General features: G+C 41.3%; 1 protein-coding gene across 1 annotated transcript in view; it reads left to right on the top strand.

The window, feature by feature from the left end:
- The window catches only part of LOC127007617 (lysosomal-trafficking regulator-like), a gene marked incomplete at its 3' end in the record, with an annotated part of 247,223 nt that overhangs the window by 135,479 nt on the left and 87,700 nt on the right, over positions 1-24,044 (top strand). The window contains 1 exon segment of the mRNA XM_050878758.1: positions 20,642-20,777. Coding sequence (XP_050734715.1) covers positions 20,642-20,777 — 136 coding nt within the window.

Here is a 24,044-nt window from a genome sequence, read left to right as displayed (position 1 = left end):
AACACCATTAAATGCAACAGTGATTGCAGAACTCGAATATGTTTGTGAAAACTCAATAAAGCAAAAACTAATAAATAGTGACGAGTTTAAGTTAAAGAATCGCTCCGTAATGTTTATAACACATTTTACATATAGCTGCCATTTGCATTGGCAATGAAATGAGTACTAAAATAAACAATTCCATCTTTTAGAGAAAAGCCTCCTGAACACGATGGTGTATATAGATTTTTCATAAAATGCCAAATAATTGAAGCACGGAACTATTTATAAAAAAAATTTCACCTCATCCCTCGTTTGCGCCGAAGCGCCGACCGGGGTGGGTGAGAGGCTATACTGGTCTGCAGGCCTCATTGCCATGACAACCCTCACCTCACCTCACTTTTCGTGTGGCCACAGAAACTCGCCTTGCCGCTCTCGCTCGCTTTCTCGCTCCCTGTGTGGCCGCGGCCTAAGAGTTTTATAAGGACAGGGACAATAAATAAAAGTGAGGTTGGGTGGAGGCCAAACTCAAAAGTTGGTATAGCATAACAGATAAATCAGAACATTATTAGATGAGCATAACCTAACTCAAAAATTATAAATACAATCAATCAAAGATTAAATAAATTAGTTATGAGAGAGAGAGAGAGAGAGAGAGAGAGAGAGAGAGAGAGAGAGAGAGAGAGAGAGAGAGTATACAGTAATCCCTCGTTTATCGTGGGGGTTAGGTTCCAGAACCCCCCGCGATAGGTGAAAATCCGTGAAGTAGCGACCTTATATTTATTTTATTATTTATATAATTTATATATTATATTTTATATATATTATTTATATAAGCACGCATATCTGTGAATCTTGCCTCAGCCCGTGTGAACAAGGTCACCCAACCACTAGTTTCTCGAGAGATTCAAAGTCGGCTACATTTCACGGGAAACTCATCAAAATTCTAGTCAGAAACTCAGTCACCAACATGTCGGTTACTCGTGTGGTCGGTAAGCTGTGGTCACAAGAAGAAGAAGAGCGTATCAGCTGTTCGGTTCAGTAGCTCTCCACATGTTTATTCCAGTACCCAAAGAGTTCCACGAAACTGGATAAGCTTGCAGTAATCATTTTGAGCAAGTTTAGGACTTGAGTCTTGACTCTTGTTCAAGTGCAGTCATTGCCTCATCCTGTCTGGGTCCTCACTGCCAACTTCTGGAGCATTTAACGGTAGCAAGCTGTAACACACTCCATTCGTCTCCGAGCTAACCACTGACGAACCAACAAATGTTACGGTCGCTGAGCCAATCAGCTCCCAGGATACAGAACACAGTGCTCTGGTTGGTCGCCTCCCATCCATCAGCCAATAGTGTGCCGTGTACGATCACACGTGGGGAAACTAGCTCAAGCGAAAGCGGCCGTAGCTGCGTATTCCATATGTGCGAGTCTTTGTCTACTCATCTGCTGTACGCTACGTATTTTATTTCAATTTAATATTATTTTAATATGTTCTTATTAATACTTTATTTTTTTTTATATTGTTTATAATTTTTTTAGGTTAGAAAATGCTTCTTTTACTGCAAAATAAGTAAAATAATAAATATATTAAAATACCTCTATACCGCAAAATCCCGCGATATAGCGAAAAATCTGCAATACGAAACTAAATATTTACAATTTTAAAATCCGTGATACAGCGAGACCGCGATAAGTGAACCGTGATATGGCAAGGGATTACTGTACCATATTTCGCGGCGTATAACGCGCACCGGCACATAACACGTACCCCAAACTTTAAGACAACAATTTTGGGTAAAAAATGTTCTTAAAATGCTCAGAAATATGTACGAGTTAAAGAGCATTGACGATGTACAGTTTCCCAAAATTTATACATTTTTGGTGTAACCTGTACTGCTTGAATTGACAAGTGTCCTTGAGTAAAACAATGAAAATCTTGAGTAAAACAATGAAAATGGCGGCTGGGCTGGTGTTGTGAGAAATACATCCCCATACATACTGATGATGTACAGCTTCTGATATCATAATAAGCATATTATTCTCACCATCACTTGTAGGTTATGACAGACAATTAGGCAAGACACAATTCATGCGGTTCTGGTGACATGCAGCATGCAGCTGTTTGTTGTATGGGTGTGGTTGTGTGGTTTTCAAACAAAGCAAATGGCAGCCAGGCTGGTGTTGCGAGAAATAACTCCTCGTACAAGACTCACGATGTACAATTTCTGATACAGGTAACTCTCGATTTACGCGTGTTTGGTTTACGCGTTTTTGAAATCACGCGGGGCCCGAAATCCACATAAATGTTTAATTTACAAGTTTTTCACTTATACGCGATATTTTATGGAGTGGCCACCAGATGTTTCACGCAACTGGACTCACATGGCGCCGCGGCCACACAGCTGAGCTCAGTTCTTCCCGCGCACCACTTGAACAACAATACAGTACCCACGCTGCCACGCTACTCAACAATAGGGGTGGGCAGGTACCGGTACCATTACCGGTACTAACAGTACCAGCTATACGGTACGGAATCGGTACCAGACTGCTCGGTACCGGTACCAATACTAGCCAGTCGCTCATGGTGTCCCTCATTTCTTCCTCACACGAGTGAGGCTGAGACTGAGTGCCTGGGTGGATATCTCGGTGATATGGATATTCTCTCTCTCTCTGTCTCTTTCTCTCTCTCTCTCTCTCCACTAAATGAAATGAATATTTATTTTTCAATAGAAACCTACCTCTTGTTTGATTTACATTGTTTTTGATTTACGGGACCTCTTCAAGGACACAATACTCGCGTAAATCGAGTTACCTGTATCATACTTACCCCATTATTCTCACTGATATTAATAATTAATAATGAACACATGGATCTTTTTTTCCAATTTGATTTTTTATGTAGCTTGTACTGTTCCTTAGTCATACAATCTGAAGCCACCTGTGACATCAAGATCATACAAATGGCGCCTGACGGAAAAACGGGATAACAGCAGGGCATGGGCAATCCTCCACCGATTTAATATTTGTATAGTAGTTATTTGATCGCCCTGTATTCTATGGTAACATATTATAAGACAGCCATGAACTATGAAGGATTATAAACAATAATAAAGGTAAGTTTGCAGTTGTTATTGGATAAGACGAAAAACAGACCCTTAAAAACATCCCAAAGAAGAAAAAAATCATTAAAAATTTGTACATTCGGCGTTTAATGCGCAGGGCTAAACTTTCATGTATTTTTTATGTGAAAAAGGTGCGCGCTATACGCCGCGAGATACGGTACACAATCGTCCTTCAAATAGTATGGGGGTTAGGGACCCAGGACCCCTGTACTATTCGAAAATCCGTATAAAATTAGTGCCCCCCTTAGAAACACTTACGGAATCTGTGTCCCCCTTGGCTCAGCTGTTACCCGCCGGCCCAAGTTTCCAGTTATGCATTTCCACACTAGGGGTGTCGAGGGGGGCAAAGCTCCCTGTTAGAGGTCAAGTTATTTAAAGTTCGGTTGGAGTAGTTTAAATATGCGTCCGTTGACTATATAATATGGAGGCGTAATGTCATATTTTGGAGGCGCGAAGTCAACCTCCACAATTACCATTTTGTATCTTGTTTCAAGTATGATTTAGAGAGCAATAGAAACTGGTAGAGAGTAAGAGAGAGTGTAAGTGAATGACAAGGCTCACTCGCTGACACTGTGGAAGGGAGCGCTACCAGGATGGCTCCTTTGCCCAGCGTGGTAACACTACAGTAGAAAATGCTGAACTGGTAACTATGGCAGGCGAACAGAAGCTCAGCCAGGCGGGACCCGGATTCACGTGGTATTCTCTCCCTACCGCAACTTAACTCTTACCAAAACATAACTTCTAAATCTGAATTCTTCTGCAAGGTGAATACATTTCTCGAACGCTTTGGGGTGATTTCAGCAGGTGTTTTGGCTTGTCTCTTGGGTCCTATGGTCATGTTATGTGGTAATGGAGAAGCGTAGCTGAGGTTGTGCACACACACGGACTTAAGGAAAGCGCATACTTTTCAATCTGGCAAAACAGTGTTCCTGATGTTGTGCAAACACATGGACTGAGGAGATGCACATGGATGGCAGTCTGGTAGAACAGTGTTGCCCTTCACGCCATGGCTACTTGGTGCGATTTAGAATTTTAAAATTCAATAAAATATATATATATATATATATATATATATATATATATATATATATATATATATATATATATATATATATATATATATGTATATATATATATATGTATATATATATACGGTCGTCCTTCAATTAGTATGGTTTCCAACAGTACGATTTTGGTTTTATATGGATTGTCATTGATTTTATTTAGGATTTTTAAAATCAAAAAATTATATACAGTCACCTCACTGCTCATGGTCTCACCCATCGTAGTTTCAAGGATTCGTCAACTAATTGTGACCCCGCTTATACGCTGCCCCAGTTTCAGATACGCGATGCATTGACGCTAAATAGGAAGGCAGAGAGGAGGGAGGGAGGCAGAGAGGAGGGGAAGGGAGAGAGGAGGGAGGAAGGCAGAGAGGAGGGAGGGAGGGAGGCAGAGAGGAGGGGGGAAGGGAGAGAGGAGGAGGCGGGCAATGGACGTTAAGGCGGTGTCACACTAGCACTTTTTCCGTCGATTAATGCCATTTCACGATTTTTCATCGTTCCGATGAACTTATCGCATGAATTTGTCAGACGATCAGGATCGTTTCCGCCTGCAAATTTCCGCCTTTGTTTACATTTCCAAGACCAAGACCGAGACTTTCCGCGTGGCTTCAACCTGTCTCAAACGCTCTCCTGCAGTGACAGCCTTCCTCATCCTGGTGTCACTTCTGGCAATAAGAGGTGTCACTAACTCCAGAAGTCTGTGGTACTGGCTCTTGTCCAACCTGATCCAATTCTTCAGAGTCTCATGATCCTCTAAACTCAGCTCTTTTAACAGCCTGTTGTACACATTTTCTCTCCCGACGAGCCAACCATGAGCGCATCCATGCACGCTTTTTGGCTTGTTTAGCTCGTCTAAGTCTCACAATACACAGTATTAGGTTCAGAGCAGCGTATCTTTGCCGCAGCGTGGACTCCATGTTTGTTTACATTCCCATGGTCTGTGCCGACGGAAAGTTTCAGACGAAACACCGTTTGTGTGACAGGCCGCAGCCAAGATATCGACGATTTTCAGAAAAACGACGGAAAAAGTTAACGGAAAAAGTGCTAGTGTGACACCGCCTTTAGGTTGCTCCTGAGTGACGTCACGGTTCACGCACCGCCACACTGCAGTGTTGCCAGATTGGGCTACTTATCGCAAATTGGGCTACTTTTGGGAACGAAAAAAACATGTTTTATATGACGTCAGAGGTGACTTCCCAAATGCATATTTTCCATAGGGTTATAGTCCCGCCGTCGGTTTCATGATCGCGCCGAAGTCCGAACTAAATACCCTTGAACGGCGGGGATGACTGTATATATATATATATATATATATATATATATATATATATATATATATATATATATATATATATATATATATATATATATATATATATATATATATATATATATATATATATATATATATATATATATATATATATATATATATATATATATATATATATATATATATATATATATATATATATATATATATATATATATATATATATATATATTAGGTGGAGCTTTTTCAACTTTTGGAGTTCGGTTTTACAATAGTGTGGAAAAGTTGTGAAGTGCATAAAACGATGTGTGCAAAATTTTAGACTCCTAGGTTGATTCCTTCATGATTCGAGGGTCGTTTGAAAATTAAAAAATAGGAAAAATAGCATATATTTGAAAAATTCAAAAATCCATTTAACATTCTCAGAGGTCAAAATAAGTAAAAATCATCATAAAAACGTCTTTAGAATATATGTTCCAGGTTTCAAAGCTCTATCTTATCATCTTCATTATTCGAGGGTCATAAGAAAATTTCATAAATATGAGAAAAAGCATATATTTGAAAATTTGCCCAAAATAAAATTTTAGGTACTTAGGGTCGCAATAGGTAAAAACCATCATTAAAACATCTCTAGAATATGTGTTTCAAATATTAGAGCTCTAGCTTATCACCTTCATGGTTCTATAGTCACTCTTAAAATGACTAACTTTCGTAAAATTACTATAATTGCATCATGTTTTATTACTGAATAGCATTATGTTTTTCACAAAAAAAATGTTTTTCGTGCAATTTGCATAAATTAGGGTCATTGTTAGTTACCTTTGGCTTGTGGTTCCGGGTAGAAAATGGTACACCTCTTAGTTTATTTATATATTGTGATAGTATCACACAATACAAAAAATAATCCAGAACTCACCACGAGGAGGTGGGTGTACGTCGAGTTCCGCCCCACCCATCCCATCCGCCCTACCATATGAATGAGGCCATTTATTAGAATGAATAATCTTTCTTGGTTTCGAACCTGGGAAGTCTTTTCCTCCCTTCTAATTTACTTCGTATTAGTCCGTCTCTTGCTTCCATCCCCACAACAATGGAAGAAGCATCTGTCACCAGTTTGATGCATCTCTCCACTGCCTGGGTGGTGTTGCAGAATGAGGTTAGAGGTAAGTCGGCTGATCCTCTGAATGTCAGTGAGAAGATCAGTCGACAGATGCTTTGTCACAGGAGGTTCCGCCAGTTGGGTTGTTTGCCAATTGATCATAAATGATACTCTTGGGCATCGAACATCAATTTGGGCAGTTTAAATTGCCTCAAAGAGGTTTGTCCTGCTGTTCTAGCTTTTATTATCCTACTGATTCCCAGTTTTCGGATGACATCATTCGTATCGTATATCATGGCAAGCAAAAGATTCTCGCAGTGTGCAAAATAGGAGTTGTTTTGGATGACTTTGTTCACAATCGTGCGGTATTTCTCTGGAAGAAACTGAGACTTGAGAATCAGTTGGTGTAAATGTTTGGCTCCCTGATCTGCGGAAGGGTTACACTTAATTTGGAACCAAACAGGAATGTAGACTTTCATGATGTACTGCACCAATATTTTCAGTGTCTCAGATGGCTCAACTGTTGAAATATAAAGTCTTAGAATCCTGTTGGCAGTTGTCAACCATCTAGCATGATTTATTTTTCCAGGGTTCATTTTGGCCCAGTTTTGTGGACAAATACCACTCGAGACAGCCGAATAAATCATGAGAAGGTACTTTGATCGGTACTCAAGATGCCTTTGTCAACTATTATGTTTTCACTCTGTATTGGTTCAAATTCTATAACTTCATTCTTCTCACAGTCAGCCAATTGTTTGCCTATTGTGCCGGTGAAAGTGCTTGGTCCTGTAGTTTTCCCATCTATTGCGTGAATAAGATGTCTTAGAGGAAGCTCGTTTGCGTGCAATAAACACACAAACCAATGCACTGGTCTTCCGAGTTTCTCTTCAATCAGCCTTATGACTCCCCCTTTCATTCCAGTGTTAACTGCTGTTCCGCAGCCTATTGCTACAACTTTTGATGTATCCACTTCTTTAGAAGAAAAGAAATCCATTATAGTTGATGCAATGCATTTTGAAGTGCCCGTATCAGGTGTGAAATGACCAATATAGTGAGCTCCTGGTTCTTGAATCAACGAAATGTGTTCTTCTGTCACAAGTTGTAAGTGACCCGATGCATCTTTCACCTTAGTCGAATCCTTTCTCCCGTCAAAATAAATGCTTTCTAAGGGTTCTTCAACGAGTAAATTTTCTTGCAATTCTTGTCGAACTCTTTTCCTGGCTCTCCTTATCTTGTGTCTGTCAATAATAATGCCTTCATCTTTCTCGCCAACCACATTAGCTCCTTGTAAAACAACAGTTGCAATGGTAGCAGCAGCACGGTCTGACACACCAGTCTTATCAGAGAGTATGGCCAAGGATTTCAATTCCAATGCTGAATTGGTCTCTGTTCTCTCAATACGTCTCTTGGTGCTAGAACTCAGTTCATAATCAGATGAGCTGCTGTCAGAGGAAGATTGAGAAGAAGAATCGGGTAAGGCTTGATCTTCAACTCCGATGCTGCTTTGAGAAGCAGGAATTCCCCTCGATGTGCTTGCTTGACTCCTCATAAGTTTCTTTCTCATTCTGTTTGACTCTTGTACATCAACTGAGCCTATAGCCATTTTTCTTTCTGATCTTTGGTCCAGCAAAAATGGTTGTTCTTTGAGCGGTACTTTCTTCTCCTTCCGACATGAACATTTAGAGAACGAAACACACTTGCATGCGCTGATATCAAACAAATGATGTGACTTCTGCTTGAAGTCATTTAGTTTCTTATTGAATGTTTCCTTTTTTATACTAGTTGATGACTGAGTTTTCAAAATATTAACATATTTGCCATGATAGTCTTTCAGCATTGCAATCATTGGTCTGGTGTAACTGATGGTATAGATGCTTTCTGCCACACTTGTAAAAGATAGGTGGCAACACTTTTGAAAGAGGCATGCAAGGGCGGGTTGTAGGATGTTGTTTTCAGCTGGAATTTTACAAACAAGAAATGCTTCATTACTTGTTCGTAAGTTGGTAAATTGCTCCCACTATGTTCTTTGGGCTCTCCAAATACTGGGCAAAGTGTTGACTGCCTCGTAGAAGCCATGGTTGATGTAAATAGGGTCTGTATCAGCCAGCAAGTAACGAGAGCAGCACACTCACGTCGCCATGAAGTCTGATAAGACACTGCCAGTCGCCAGAGGCACTAGGCTGGGAGTGAGGGGTCTCCCCCTACCCTCTTCCACCGTTCATTTCCTGCTCTCTGTAGCATGAAAATAAAGAGTAGTAAGGAGTAGAGGGAAAAAGGATTGTTCCCTAAATGGATCATATTCAGTATTCTTAAGTAAAACATATGCTGATTCTTTATTTGAACATTATGGAAATATCATAAATATGGAAAAATTAAGCTTTATTGGAGAGACCCTCGAATAATGAAGATGATAGGCTAGAGCTCTAAAATTTGAAACATATATTCTAGAGATGTTTTAATGATGGTTTTTACCTATTGCGACCCCTAAGTACCTAAAATTTTATTTTGGGCAAATTTTCAAATATATGCTTTTTCCTCATATTTATGAAATTTTCTTATGACCCTCGAATAATGAAGATGATAAGATAGAGCTTTGAAACCTGGAACATATATTCTAAAGATGTTTTTATGATGATTTTTACTTATTTTGACCTCTGAGAATGTTAAATTGATTTTGGGGAATTTTTCATATATATGCTATTTTTTCCTATTTTTTAAATTTTCAAACGACCCTCGAATCATGAAGGAATCAACCTAGGAGTCTAAAATTTTGCACACATCGTTTTTATGCACTTCCACAACTTTTCCACACTATTGTAAAACCGAACTCCAAAAAAGTTGAAAAAACGCTCCACCCTAATATATATATATATATATATATATATATATATATATATATATATATATATATATATATATATATATATATATATATATATATATATATATATATATATATATATATATATATATATATATATATATATATATATATATATATATATATATATATATATATATATATATATATACAGTCCCTCAAATAGTACGGGGGTTAGGGACCCAGGACCCCTGTACTATTCGAAAATCCATATAAAATTAATGCCTCCCCTAGAAACACTCCTGGGCTGCGTTTGAGAGAGGGAATCAGGACTCTCGGAACATCCCGAGTGATCTCAAACGTGTGACGCGGCAGCACGAGTTACAACTCAGCACGTCCGCTCCACTCTCGGCTTTGAGAGGTGTGGGCTGCGTTTGAGAGAGCGAGTCGGGAGCTCTCGGGAGGCCAGACCTCCCGGAACCCTCTATCAAACGCTTTTGTGCGCCTCTCAGTTAAAGTAAACTTAGCCTCGTCCTTGCTATGGTAATGGCGTCTCCCACGCAGCAAAATAGTGTGAGCTGATCTTACTGACGATGGTTAAACATGCATCACAAGCTGTCCTGACCGACGAGCTCCTTGCAACAGAGGATGAAAAGGAAGCTGCAGTGGTTATGGTGGCACAGAAAGGTGAAATGCAATGGAAGCACTTATATGTGTTTGTTTGGGCCGCCATATTTGCTGATGATGTCATCACAGCACGGAGGCGCTCCACCTCTCAAAGCTGGGAGCAAGTGGACATGCCGAGTTGGCAACTTGTGCTGCGGCGTCAAGCGTTTGAGAGCACTCGGGACATTCCGAGAGTCTCGATTCCCTCTCTTAAATGCAGCTGTGGCACGTGGAGTGCCTTCGTGCTGTGATGACGTCATCGGCAAATATGGCAGCCACAATCAAACACATATAAGTGTTTCCATTGCATTTCACCTCTCTGTGCCACCATAACCACTACAGCTTCCTTTTCATCTGCTGTTGTAAGGAGTTCGTCAGCCAGGACAGCTAGTGATGCATGTTAAACATTGCCGGGAAGATCAGCGTACGCCATTTTGCTGCGAGCGAGACGCCGTTACCATAACAACGACGAGGCTTAGTAAAAGGACGGCCTTTATCTCCACTCTTGCAGCACTTTTGGAGCACTGGCAGTTACTGCAGCAAGAATTTCTTTTACACTATGATAGATACAGCGAACACTGCTCTCATTCATGTGGTATATATATATATATATATATATATATATATATATATATATATATATATATATATATATATATATATATATATATATATATATATATATATATATATATATATATATATATATATATATATATATATATATATATACAGTAAAACCCCGATTATCGAAATGGAAGGGGGAAGCCTCTTCGGATAAGCCGATTTTCGGATAATCCGGATTTATGGCCGCCATTTTTTGGTCGCCAGTTTGATCGTCGGCATTGTGTCTTGCTTTCTCGTTTGGATGAATATCACTTTGATCTTGCACCTTGGTGTTGTAGAAAGAAGTGAGGTCAAAGCACAGGTAGAATGCGATGCGACTGCCCAGTGTGAAGTGTGTGAAGCGACTGCCGCCGACTGACGATGTAAACAATGAAACCAAACAAACACACGCTACGCTAAACAAAGTAGTACGCTTAAAACATGTGATGTAAATGTTTTATTGTATGTTTGTCTGTGTGTCTCCTTGTCTGGACCAGTGTAAGTTGATACTTGTGAGCGTTGCAGATCTGAATTGTGAATGTTGCAGAGTGCGATTGTGAATGGTTGTGCAAGCTTGCAAGTGTGACCTTGATGCATCGTGCAGGTGGAGAACCAGTATGATGACTCATATTATCGCGCAACTCATATGTTGGAAGGGGAATGTGGCATGGAGTGGAGTGGGGAGTCGTGTTTGTGTCGTTGTCTTGAGAGTATGGTGTGAGAGTAGTCGTGCAGTAGTTTGTTCGTTCGCCGCACCTACGTCCTTGCTGGGGCGAAGGTGCGGACGTGGTGTTGTTGAGAGTTTGTTTAATGTTTTTTGTCTAATACATTGATCTATTCGTTACAAGCTATTTCGGCAATACGTATTAGAAAGCATATTCATTTTAACTGTTCTTATCAATTTTAAATGTGTTAATATAGTACATATGTAGTTACTTTTATTTATTTTTGGTGTTTTATAACGTTTTAGTATAGAAAAAAAAAATTTAATTGCATTATCCAGAGCAATTTCGGATAATCCGGTTTTTCGGATAATCCGCCGGATAATCGGGTTTTACTGTATATATATATATATATATATATATATATATATATATATATATATATATATATATATATATATATATATATATATATATATATATATATATATATATATATATATATATATACACGTAACGTAACTCATCCCAAAACATAACTTCTCCTAAATCTGAATTCTTCTGCAAGGTGAACACCTTTCTTGAATGCTTTGGCGTGCTTTCACCAGGTGTTTTGGTAGAACAGTGTTGCCACTCACGCCATGGCTACGTGGTGATTTGATGAAATTTAAAAATCCTAAAAATTCTTCCATGACAATCCGTATAAAACGAAACCGGACTATTGGAAACCGTACTATTTGAGGGACTGTGTGTATATATATATATATATATATATATATATATATATATATATATATATATATATATATATATATATATATATATATATATATATATATATATATATATATATATATATATATATATATATATATATATATATATATATATATATATATATATATATATATATATATATATATATATATATATATATATATATATATATATATATACAGTAAAACCCGATTATCCGAAATGGAAGGGGAAGCCTCTTTCGGATAAGCCGATTTTCGGATAATCCGGATTTATGGCGCCATTTTGATCGCCGCCAGTTTGGTCGTCGGCATTGTGTCTTGCTTTCTCGTTTGGATGAATATCACTTTGATCTTGCACCTTGGTTCTTATTTTCTCATTAGAACACATGTAGCTAGTATGGACGGACCATTAGCCAGGATGGATGAGAATGCTGTCGCTGCTTTTTTTATCTAAAAGTGTGAAGTGAAGTGTGAAGTGTGTGTGCGACTGCCGCCGACTGACGATGTAAACAATGAAACCAAACAAACACACGCCACGTTAAACAAAGTAATGCGCTTAAAACATGTGATGTAAATGTTTTATTGTATGTTTGTCTGTGTGTCTCCTTGTCTGGACCAGTGTATGTTGATACTTGTGAGCAGATCTGAATTGTGAATGTTGCAGAGTGCGATTGTGAATGGTTGTGCAAGCTTGCAAGTGTGACCTTGATGCATCGTGCAGGGGAGACACAGTATGATGACTCATATTATCGCGCAACTCGTATGTTGGAAGGGAATGTGGCATGGAGTGGAGAGGGAGTCGTGTTTGTGTCGTTGTCTTGAGAGTACGTGTGAGTAGTTGTGCAGTAGTTTGTTCATTCGCGCACCTACGTCCTTGCTGGGGCGAAGTGCGGACGTGGTGTTGTTGAGAGTTTGTTTAATGTTTTTGTCTAATACATTGATCTATTCGTTACAAGCTATTTCGCAATACGTATTAGAAAGCATATTCATTTTAACTGTTCTTATCAATTTTAAATGTGTTAATATAGTACATATGTAGTTACTTTAATTTATTTTTGATGTTTTATAACGTTTTAGTATAAAAAAAAATTTAATTGCATTATCCAGATCAATTTGGATAATCCGGTTTTGGATAATCCGCTTTCAGATAATCGGGTTTTACTGTATATATATATATATATATATATATATATATATATATATATATATATATATATATATCTATATATATATACACAGTAGAGCCCCACTTAGCGTGAGATCAATTAGCGCGAACCGCAATTAGCGCGAGCCACCATCTACCAAGAAAAAAATTAATTAGCGCGAAAAACTCAGTTAGCGCGAGCAGCCACCACGACTGAATTTTGAAAGTTGCGCCAGGTCGCCATGATGTGCGGTGGTCTGGGGCCAGCCGCCTGCCTCACACCACAACACAGCCCCCCGCCACCACTTCCCACATAGTCCCAGTCTCTCATGCTCTCTAACATCGTCCTGCACCCCCTGGCCCCCCTCGAAGGCTGCCCGCCTCACCTGCCGCCTCCTGCTGGGGGCGGTGCACAGCTTGCCACCCGTGTGGCGCCGCAGCAGCCACTGCCGCACTCCATGTCCTGGCCCCGCCGCCGCCTCCACCGCCATCCTCTGAGCGTTGCCACGGACGTGAGCTTCGCCGCGTCGGCCCCTCGGGGCGTCACTATTACCTGCCGCGGCGGGACAGATGAGGCAAGGCGTCACTATTGATTTTGTGGCCACCGTCACCGTAACATGCTCAATAATAACGAGTATGATGTCGGCCTGGCCGGGCATGACGCCCACACACGCCCACACCCTGCCCGCCGAACATTTGCTAGGGCCGAACTCTTGTCACACCCACTTGCTGCCGCCGCTAACGCCGCCGACACCTTGGGCTGCAAGAGTCACCACCACGGCTCGATAACTGATGACTGCGTATTTTGAGTAATTATCAAATCCAAAAGTCAGACCCATGTGTGCACCAAATATTTTTTTTCACATTGGTTACTTTATTCAATTAGCGCAAATTCAGTTAGCGCGACCGCGTTCATCCACCTAATTCTCGCGCTAAATGGGGCTCTACTGTATATATATATATATATATATATGTATGTATATGTATATATATATATATATATATATATATATATATATATATATATATATATATATATATATATATATATAGTAAACCCTCTGGTATCCGGGTTAATAGAGCCACGGGGGCACCCGGATATGGGAAAAACCCGGATATGGTGTAGGTTAAGTCTCCAGGCCAGAAAACCCAACTTTCGATCCTGCCATAATGGCAATGACAGAGTACTGCATAGGTGCTTCTGTCTATACTCATACTATGGTATGCCCCATGGCTTTGTACCAGTCAGTCTGCACCAGGGAGTGAAATGCGTGCGATTGACATGCCCCAGGCGCTGAGAAAAGGGTTAGAGCAGCATCGTCAAGGTTAGCACTCGCGGCAATCTCTCCCTGGCTTATCGCAGTCCTGCTGCACCTTGGGGGGATCTGTTACTTGGGATTGGGCAATTAGGCGCGACAGCCTCAGCCGCTAACCCATTGCTGGGGTGCCTAGCCCCGTGTTCACAGGCAGCAGCTAATGTTCCCCTGCCTGGCCAATCACAGCAGCAGGGCCTGGACCCAACCCGGAAAAGCCCAGGTATTTGTGGCAGCTTAACCGCCCAAGTCTGCACCATCGTGTTTACCACGTAGGCTTTCTAGCAGACCCAGCACTGCCACAAGAAACTTTTTACGGGTCCAGTTTTACAAAACTGGAAGGCCGACACTCTGTGCTGTTCTTAGGAGCACACCCGTGGCTTTATCGCTGCGTATCTGCGTTAGCAACCTTGTGGCTATGAGCACCGCGGGCTTTACCACCCAGGTCAACCAGAAGGCATACCAGCAATACCCGAAGTGGTCCAGGCCGGCAACGGGCATCAAGTGCTCAAAGCAGGCTTCTCTATGGACACCCGGGTAGGCACCCCAGGGCGCTACCCTTTTAAGCCTGGCAATGAGCTTGCACGGTGATCTGTGGCTGTTTAGTTACACTGTGTTGCCCTTGCGAGCCAGGGGGGGCAGGTACCCCCTGCACAGTGCATCCAGTGGGACCACGGGGGAGGCCAGCCACAAAAAGTAACTACGATTTACGGCCAGCCCGTACCACCAGATCGGGCTGGCCCACGGGACTCCCAAACTCCTGCGGGCTTCTTTACTCGCCTTACCGTAAGCATGGTAAAATCCTTCTTTCACATGTCGGACCGAGGGTGGTACTTATCCACATTTCTTATTCCGCTTTCACTCCTGCAGGAGTGCTAGCGGACCCACATGCCTTCTCCACAGGGATGAAGCCCTACTCACCTAGTCCAGTCTGGATTTAGGCAGTCATCAAGGCTTAAGCTAGGGTTCACACTGTGTGTTTCATTTAAACAGTCCTTTAATTGACACTCCCACCATTTAAACCTGCACTGCCTTGACTCTCAGCTAGAACGTTTACGTGCCAGTTGTACTGTGAAGAACACAGCTTTCCTGCGAATCTTCGCAAGCTGGGGTGCGCCTTACAGGTGCGATACGCCGCTCGAGCAGAGCTTGGAGGCATCGCGCGGGCAATTTGAATGACTTTTGGTGGCGCGCGACAATTTTTTTTACATTTTTGGAAAAAATCAAATATTTTTAAAACTCCCGGATGCGGACAAGGTCAGATACGGTGCACCCGGATAACTGAGGGTTTACTGTATGTATGTATATATATAGATATATATATATATATATATATATATATATATATATATATATATATATATATATATATATATATATATATATATATATATAGTAGAGCCCCACTTAGCGCGAAATCAATTAGCGCGAACCGCAATTAGCGCGAGCCACCATCTACCAAGAAAAAAATTAATTAGCGCGAAAGCCTCAGTTAGCGCAAGCAGCCACCACAACTGAATTTTGAAAATTGCGCCAGGTCGCCATGATGCGCGGCACAAGCCGCCATGATGCGCGGCACAAGCCGCCATGATGCACGGCACAAGCCGCCATGATGCGCGGCACAAGCCGCCATGATGCACGGCACAAGCCGCCATGATGCACAGCACAAGCCGCCATGATGCACAGCACAAGCCGCCATGATGCACAGCACAAGCCGCCATGATGCACGGCACAAGCCGCCATGATGCACGGCACAAGCCGCCATGATGCGCGGCACAAGCTGCCATGATGCACAGCACAAGCCGCCATGATGCACAGCACAAGCCGCCATGATGCACGGCACAAGCCGCCATGATGCGCGGCACAAGCCGCCATGATGCACAGCACAAGCCGCCATGATGCACAGCACAAGCCGCCATGATGCACGGCACAAGCCGCCATGATGCGCGGCACAAGCCGCCATGATGCGCGGCACAAGCTGCCATGATGCACGGCACAAGCCGCCATGATGCACAGCACAAGCCGCCATGATGCACAGCACAAGCCGCCATGATGCACGGCACAAGCCGCCATGATGCACGGCACAAGCCGCCATGATGACAAAGTTCCACATACAAGACTGCTATGGAAAGTAGAAAATAAAAGAGGATTGAAAGGGAAAATGAAGAACTGGATGGAAAGCTACCTAAGGGGAAGAGAGATGAGAACAGTGGTTAAGGACATAAAATAGGAATGGAGAACTGTAGAGAGTGGAGTGCCTCAGGGATCAGTATTGGCACCAATACTTTTCCTAACATATATTAATGACATGCCAGAGGGAGTAAATAGTTATATGAGCCTGTTCACAGATGATGCAAAGCTGCTAAGACATATAAGAAACAGTAAAGACTGCAAAATTCTGCAAGAAGACCTAAACAAGATTTGGAAGTGGAGTTTGGAATGGGAGATGAAATTCAATGTGAAGAAATGTCATGTTATGGAAATGGGAAAAAGTGAAGGAAGACCAAAACGGACACATAAAATGGGAGATGGTGAAACACTAAAGAAAGTACACGAAGAGAGAGATCTGGGAGTAATAATGCAAGATAACAAACAGCCAGAGAGTCATGTTAATTGGATATTCAGTGATACGTATAACATGGTGAGAAATATAGGAATAGCATTCCACTACATGGATAAGGATATGATGAAAAAATTAATTACCACTATGATCAGACCAAAGTTTGAATATGCAGAGGCAGTGTGGTCTCCCCAATAGAAGAAACACATAAAGAAACTAGAAAGGATGCAAAGGATGGCAACAAAAATGGTTCCAGAGCTGGAGGGATTGACAGACGAGGAAAGACTAAAGGAAATGGACTTACCAACACTAGAACAAAGAAGAGAAAGGGGAGACCTAATACCAATCTACAAATTATTGAGCAAAATGGAAGAAGTAGACAACGAGGAGTTACTACTAAAAGAAGGAATTACCACCAGGAACACAAGAGGACAGAGTAAAAAATTGAGGAAGGGAAGATGCTTGAGACATAAAGAAATATAGCTTCCCGCAAAGAAGTATAGATGTTTTGAACAGACTAAGTGAGGATGTAGTATCAGTGAGGAGTGTGCAAAGCCTTAAGGAAAAGTTGGATAAATGTAGATACGGAGACGGGACCACACGAGCGTAAAGCCCAGGCCCTGTAAAACTACAACTAGGTAAATACAACTAGGTACAACTAGGTAAGTACACACATCATGAATTATCATAGCCAACTATGTTAAGTATATAATATTCATATGCAGTAATACCTTAGAAAATAGTTACTAATAAGTAAAAGGACTCCGGAATTTTTTGGTGAGGAATATTGATATGTATTAATAATACCTTACAAAATATTTACTAATAAGTTAGAGGAATCTGGGAAGCAATTTTGTGAAGTACTGTAGGGCCAAACCACCACTTTCAGGCAACCTAAACCCAACCCTTCAACTTGAGCAAGAGCATTTAAAACAAAAGGCAATTTTTTTCAGACCTGTTTTGAGAGAAAAAGTGCGCTTCAAATGTCGTCAAATACAGTATTCCATGCACTGAATAAGAAAAAAGGAGAAATACCTCAACCTGAAGTGATATTTATTACCTGAAACTGTTGGAGGGTGTGAATTTCTTCTGGTCTGTCTATGAGTTCAGCTGCCAAGTCCACACCTGTTCAGTGTAGGTGGTTAGCAGGTAGTCATATGTCATGGCAGAGCAGAATACAGCACTGAGCTACAGCAGCTAATTTTCATAATATCACACAAGATTTGAACCTACATCGGTAATATTTTCCTTTCTATTCTCTCGTTCTCTCTCACCCTAAAGATGTGGATGACAAACCACAGAAAACACTTCAAGCCTGTTCATTTAGTGGTAAGCTATTTTTTTTTCTCTCTCTCTCTCTCTCTCTCTCTCTCTCTCTCTCTCTCTCTCTCTCTCTCTCTCTCTCTCTCTCTCTCTCTCTCTCTCTCTCTCTCTCTCTCTCTCTCTCTCTGTAAAAAAGAGTAGACAGGCACCCACTGCCTGTTTTCATCAGTAGTCGAGTTGCCTGATCCTTGATAATGCATCAAAAAATGCTCTGTGTGTGTGTGTGTGAGAGAGAGAGAGAGAGAGAGAGAGAGAGAGAGAGAGAGAGAGAGAGAGAGTTTACCATAAAATAAACACGCTTGAGGCGTTTACTACGGTGGAGCGAAATAGGAACTCAAGGGCAATATACAGAGTTCCTAGGTACAGTCAGAACAGAATACGGGATCACTCAGCAACAACTAAAACAAAATGTAATTATATCGCCAACATAGGCGTCGTCATATATGCCACTGGCGCTTCATGACTCTGACGTCGGCGTCACTGTATATTGCACTGGCGCTTCATGATGCTGATGTTGGCGTCACCGTATGGAAAGGGTTAAGTTCTTTCTCGTCTCTTGTTGTTGTTGCTTGTTGGGCTCTTTGTTCAGTTCAGCTGCGACGTTGTCACAGTGTAGTTGCGTTCATTATTATCGCCTTGTTTGTCGTTATCGACGTCATGGAAGATGACCGAAGTGAGGACGTTTTTAACACTTTCGTGCACACCCTCCCATCTGATTTTCTCATCCAAAATGCACACCTAACTGGGTATTGGAAGGCCTGATTTTGGTACCTTTAGCGCGCGGTATAAATTTTTTCAAAACTTGCTTATCGAATCTTTTGCTCGGTTCATTTTTATGAAACTACTTACATTCCACTCTAAATTGTAAGTTCTTTCATATGGAAGGAAAAAAATGATAATGTTTGTTTTATATTTTACCAAAATATCGTGAGTTGAAGTGACGTGAACCAATTTCTCAAATAAAAAAACTCACATTTTCACCTAGGAGTAAAAATATAACAAATTCAGTTCTATAACAAAAGAAGCGGACATTTATGAGTTAATTAGAGCAACAAACGGAATTTTGATACACCAATTATAACAGTCTTAAATTTGAAAAAAGCAAAAAAACTAGATTTTTAAAAAATGTTCACTTTTTTCTACTTATCTCCATAACTGTTTTATTTTATATTTTTTTTATGGTTTCATCTTAAAGAACAGATCATTATCTATACAATGGTAGTTTCAGATTTCTTATATGATGTATAGTTGATGAGTTAGGCTTGAAAGAATATTTATTAATACATTAATAGGTCACGGAAACAACAAAAACATATGTTCCTCTCAAACGCGTGACGCTGCAGCACGAGTTGCCAACTAAGACCACCCACTGCAGCCCGGTTTGGAGAGGTGGAGCGCCTCCATGCTGTGATGACGTCATTAGCAAATACGGCGGCCCAAACAAACACATATAAGTGCTTCCATTGCATTTCACCTCTCTGTGCTACCATAACCACTGCAGCTTCCTTTTCATCTCTGTTGCAAGGAGCTCGTCGGCCAGAACAGCTAGTGATGGATGTTTAAACGTCATCACGAAGATCAGCGGACGCCATTTTGCTGCCAGAACAGCTAGAGAGAGAGCAGCGGACGCCATATTGCTGCCAGTGAGATGCCGTTACCATAGCAACGACGAGGCTCAACTGAGAGGCACACAAAAGCATTTGATAGAGGGGTCCGGGTGGTCTGGGCACCCGGGGCGACCCGAGTCGCTCTCTCAAACACACCCCAGAATTAGCGTGGATGCGCGTGATGTCATCGATTAAACGCGCGTTAAATCGAAAATATCATGTTAGTTAATCGTATCTCTTTAAATATAAACTTGTGTTAAATAAAAAATGTGTTGTTTAAACTTGTGTTTATCAAGAGGTGACTGTAATGCAATTTCATGCCACTAGGTCTGTTTTTAAGGGTTTTAGAGCCAAAATACTAAACTGAAGCTAAATCCTTATGAAAAAGTTAGCGTTTACCATTAGCTTCCACCAATTTCTTTATCAGTTTAGCTTCAGCGAAGCTAACTTTTTAGTTAGTGGGTTACCAGTTAGCAAAGCTAACTTTTCGGTTAGTGGTGCCCATCACTACATATAGCTGAGAAAAATCATGACTGGAAATATATATAACTGAATATTAAGGGAATGCACTAGTTGCTATATTCTCCAACCCCATCCTGCCACATTCTACTACCACTCACTTTTTTCTTTCTCTTAACATCCCCCAGTGGAAAAGACAAGTGTGACAGGATCTAGCAGCCTTCATAACATTAAAATAGATTCTCCTGGCACGCCTAGGGAAGAGAGTGACTCTGGGGTTGGCTCAGTACTGGCTAACTACACCACTATACCCTTCACCAAGAGGTCAGTCTGGCAATTCTTGTCTTTTTTTGTGTGTATTTACCTATTTGTAGTATACAGGGCCTGAGCTCAAGCTCAGTCAGTCCTGTTCCCCAGTCTATATTTGTCCAGCTTTTCCTTCATTACATGGACACTGCCTTCTTCAACAATGTCATTGCTTAGTCCATTCCATGTATCCACACTCCTGTATGGAAAACTGTACTTTTTTATGTCTTTCAAACAAGTCCCCTTTCTCAATTTCTTACTGTGTCCTCTTAGTTGTCTCCTTCCTTCTATCTTGATTAAATAATTTCTATCCAACACTTCCATTCCACTTGTATTCCTGTACAATGCTGTCAGGTCTCCTCTTTCTCTTCTTTCTTTGAGTGTTGGTAGGCCCAGTTCCTCCAATCTAGCTGCATATGACAGACCTGATAGTTCTGGTACTACCATCTTAGTTGCAATCCTTTGAATCCTTTTGAGTTTCCTTATATCCTTATTCCTGTGTGGTGACCAAACAACTGCAGCATACCCTAACCTTGGTCTAATCAATGTTGTTTTTATTTTCATCATGTCCCCATATGAGTAGTGAAATGCCACTCTAATATTTTGCAGCAAACTATATGTTTCTCCATATATTTTATTTATGTGCTTTTCAGGTATCAGTGTATTTTGTATTATGATTTCCAAGTCTTTTTCTTCCTTCACTGTGTCAATGATTGTCCCTCCCATCTTATAAACTCCACATGGATTATTTTTACTTTTTCCAGTTTCATTGTGTGACATTTCTTTTCGTTAAACACCATTTCCTGTTTTTTACTCCCTTTATGTATTTCATTTAAATCATCCTGCAGTTTATTACAATCATCATCATCTGTTGTTTTTCTAAGCAGTTTGGCGTCATCTGCAAACATACTCATATAACCCTACTTTTCTAGCATATCATTTATATACAGTACCCTCTTGAGTTTTGAGCTCACTTTGTTCTGAAGGTATAGCGCTAAACTCACGGATCGTGAAATTCAAGGTATTGAAAACACTGAAAAAGTGCTTATTTGTTCTGACCCGTGGAGATTTTTTTTCACATGTGGCCTATGGTGCTGGTAGACTATCCATCTGGGCCTGATGGTCGGCCCCCCGAGCCCGTCATGGTGCAGGCAACTGTTTATAGTGGGTCATGCTGCCTCCCGGAGCTCACTTTTTTTCATCTTTTACTCCCTTGTTATCTCAAAATATGTACCTTGGAAAAAGGAAAAAAAACAAGAAGAGAGAACAGGTCGTTTTAAAGCCACAGATGAAGCCTTACAATTAGCTGAGCTCTGAAAACATGCTTGTGATTCGCTGGGAGTCCGATGACTTCATCACCAGCGCTCACCCAATCAGCGGCCTCACTACCTTAAGGCGGTGTCACACTGGCCGTTTTCCTCTAACCATTGTGGCTACTGGCAACGCCCGTACGCCCATCCGGGAGCGAGTTGTTGGTTGTCTGTAAGCTGGTGTCACACTGGGCCTTTTTCTTCCCACCGCGTTGGTGGCAGCTTGGGCAACTGGCAACTTTCCCGGGTGTGCATCACATACATTAGGAGAAATTAAAAGGGTGTGGGGGGGAGATGGGCAGAAGGGAGAGTCAGGTCATGTCATGACACACACACACACACACACACACACACACACACAAAAAGGGAAATGAGAAGGGAAGGGGGAGAGAGAGGCAGAAGGGAGAGTCAGGTCATGTCTTGACCTGAGTCAGGTCATATCCTGACCAAAGCCCTGATCTGACTCTTCTCTGCCCCTCCCTCCCCACACCATTCTCATTCCCTTTCTGTGTGTGTGTGTGTGTGTGTGTGTGTGTGTGTGTGTGTATTTACCTAGTTGTGAAATACAGGAAAAGAGCCGTACTAGGCTCGTGCTGTCCCGTCTCCATAACGCTTATTATCCAGTTTTGCTTTAAATTCATGAATCGTTTTTGCCCACACAGTCTCCTCGTCAAGTCCGTTCCATGTTGTTATGCTTCTGTTTGGAAAACTATATTTCTTGATGTCTCTCCTACAGTCACTCTTCTTCAATTTCTTACCATTGCCTCTTGTCACACTTCTGTCACGTACCACTAGGTCTTCCCTGTCCAATTTCTCCAATCCCTCTTGTACCCTGTACAATGCTATTAGGTCCCCTCTCTCTCTTCTGCTCTCCAGTGTTGTTAGTCCCAATTTCTCCAGTCTTTCTTCACAAGTACGTTCTCTCAGAGTTTCCGGTAATTTAGTCGCTGCTCTTTGTATTCTTTCCAACTTTCTAATTTCTTTCTTCAATCTAGGTGACCACACTAATGCTACATATTCCAGTCTTGGATGTATCATCAATGTTATTAGTTTCTTCACCATTTCTTCATCTAAATATGTAAATGCTGCTTTTATGTTTCTAAGAAGATTGTATGTTTCCCCATTTATCTGGTCTATATGTTTTCCAAAGGATAACTTGTCTGTTATTTTCACTCCCAGATCTTTTTCTTCAGTATTTTTCATGATTCTTTCATTACTCAGAGAGTAGTGTGTGTGTGTGTGTGTGTGTGTGTGTGTGTGTGTGTGACAAGTCAGGACATAAACTGACCTGAGTCAGGTCATGTTTTGACCAAACCCCTGATCTGACTGTCCTTTCTGCCCCATCCTCCCCCCATCCTTCTCATTTCACCTTCTGTGTGCGTGTGACAGGTATGGAAATGACCTGACCTGAGTCAGGTCATGTCCTGACGAAAGCTCTGACCTGACTCTCCTTTCTGACCCTCCCTCCCCACACCCTTCTCTTTTCTCCTTGTTTTCATCCTCTCTATCTCACCTTTCACGAGAGGGGCTCATAACCAGAGTGAAGCTACACACCTCCTCTCGAGTCGTAGGCTCACGTGGTATTAACCCGTGTGGGTTGGGTGATGGGATTTCCTGCTCGGGCGGAAAGGGCGGGTGGCGGGAGTTCCCGCCATCCGACGCGCTCGACTTGGCCAAAAATACCACCTCTTCCCAACATCATATCTCTGCCGTGCTGCAACCTAGACACTTCAAATTTATTTAATCTTGGAGAGGAAGGATTGGCGATGAAAAAACAGTATAAATTATTATGTTTTCTTTTTAAATTGCCACACGGGGCATTGATGAAAGACACCTATTTTTCAAAATCTATCAACACCGCCCGCGCACTGTGAGGACGACAATAGTCCTCTAACGGTCTAACCCGACTCTTATGGGTTAAAAGGCTGCGCCGAGTTGAGTTGAACCAAACACGACAGGGAGGAGGCAGCGGGAA

This window comes from Eriocheir sinensis, chromosome 36 (assembly GCF_024679095.1).
Source record: "Eriocheir sinensis breed Jianghai 21 chromosome 36, ASM2467909v1, whole genome shotgun sequence".
NCBI lineage: Eukaryota > Metazoa > Arthropoda > Malacostraca > Decapoda > Varunidae > Eriocheir > Eriocheir sinensis.
This window is presented reverse-complemented; position numbering and strand designations above follow the sequence as displayed.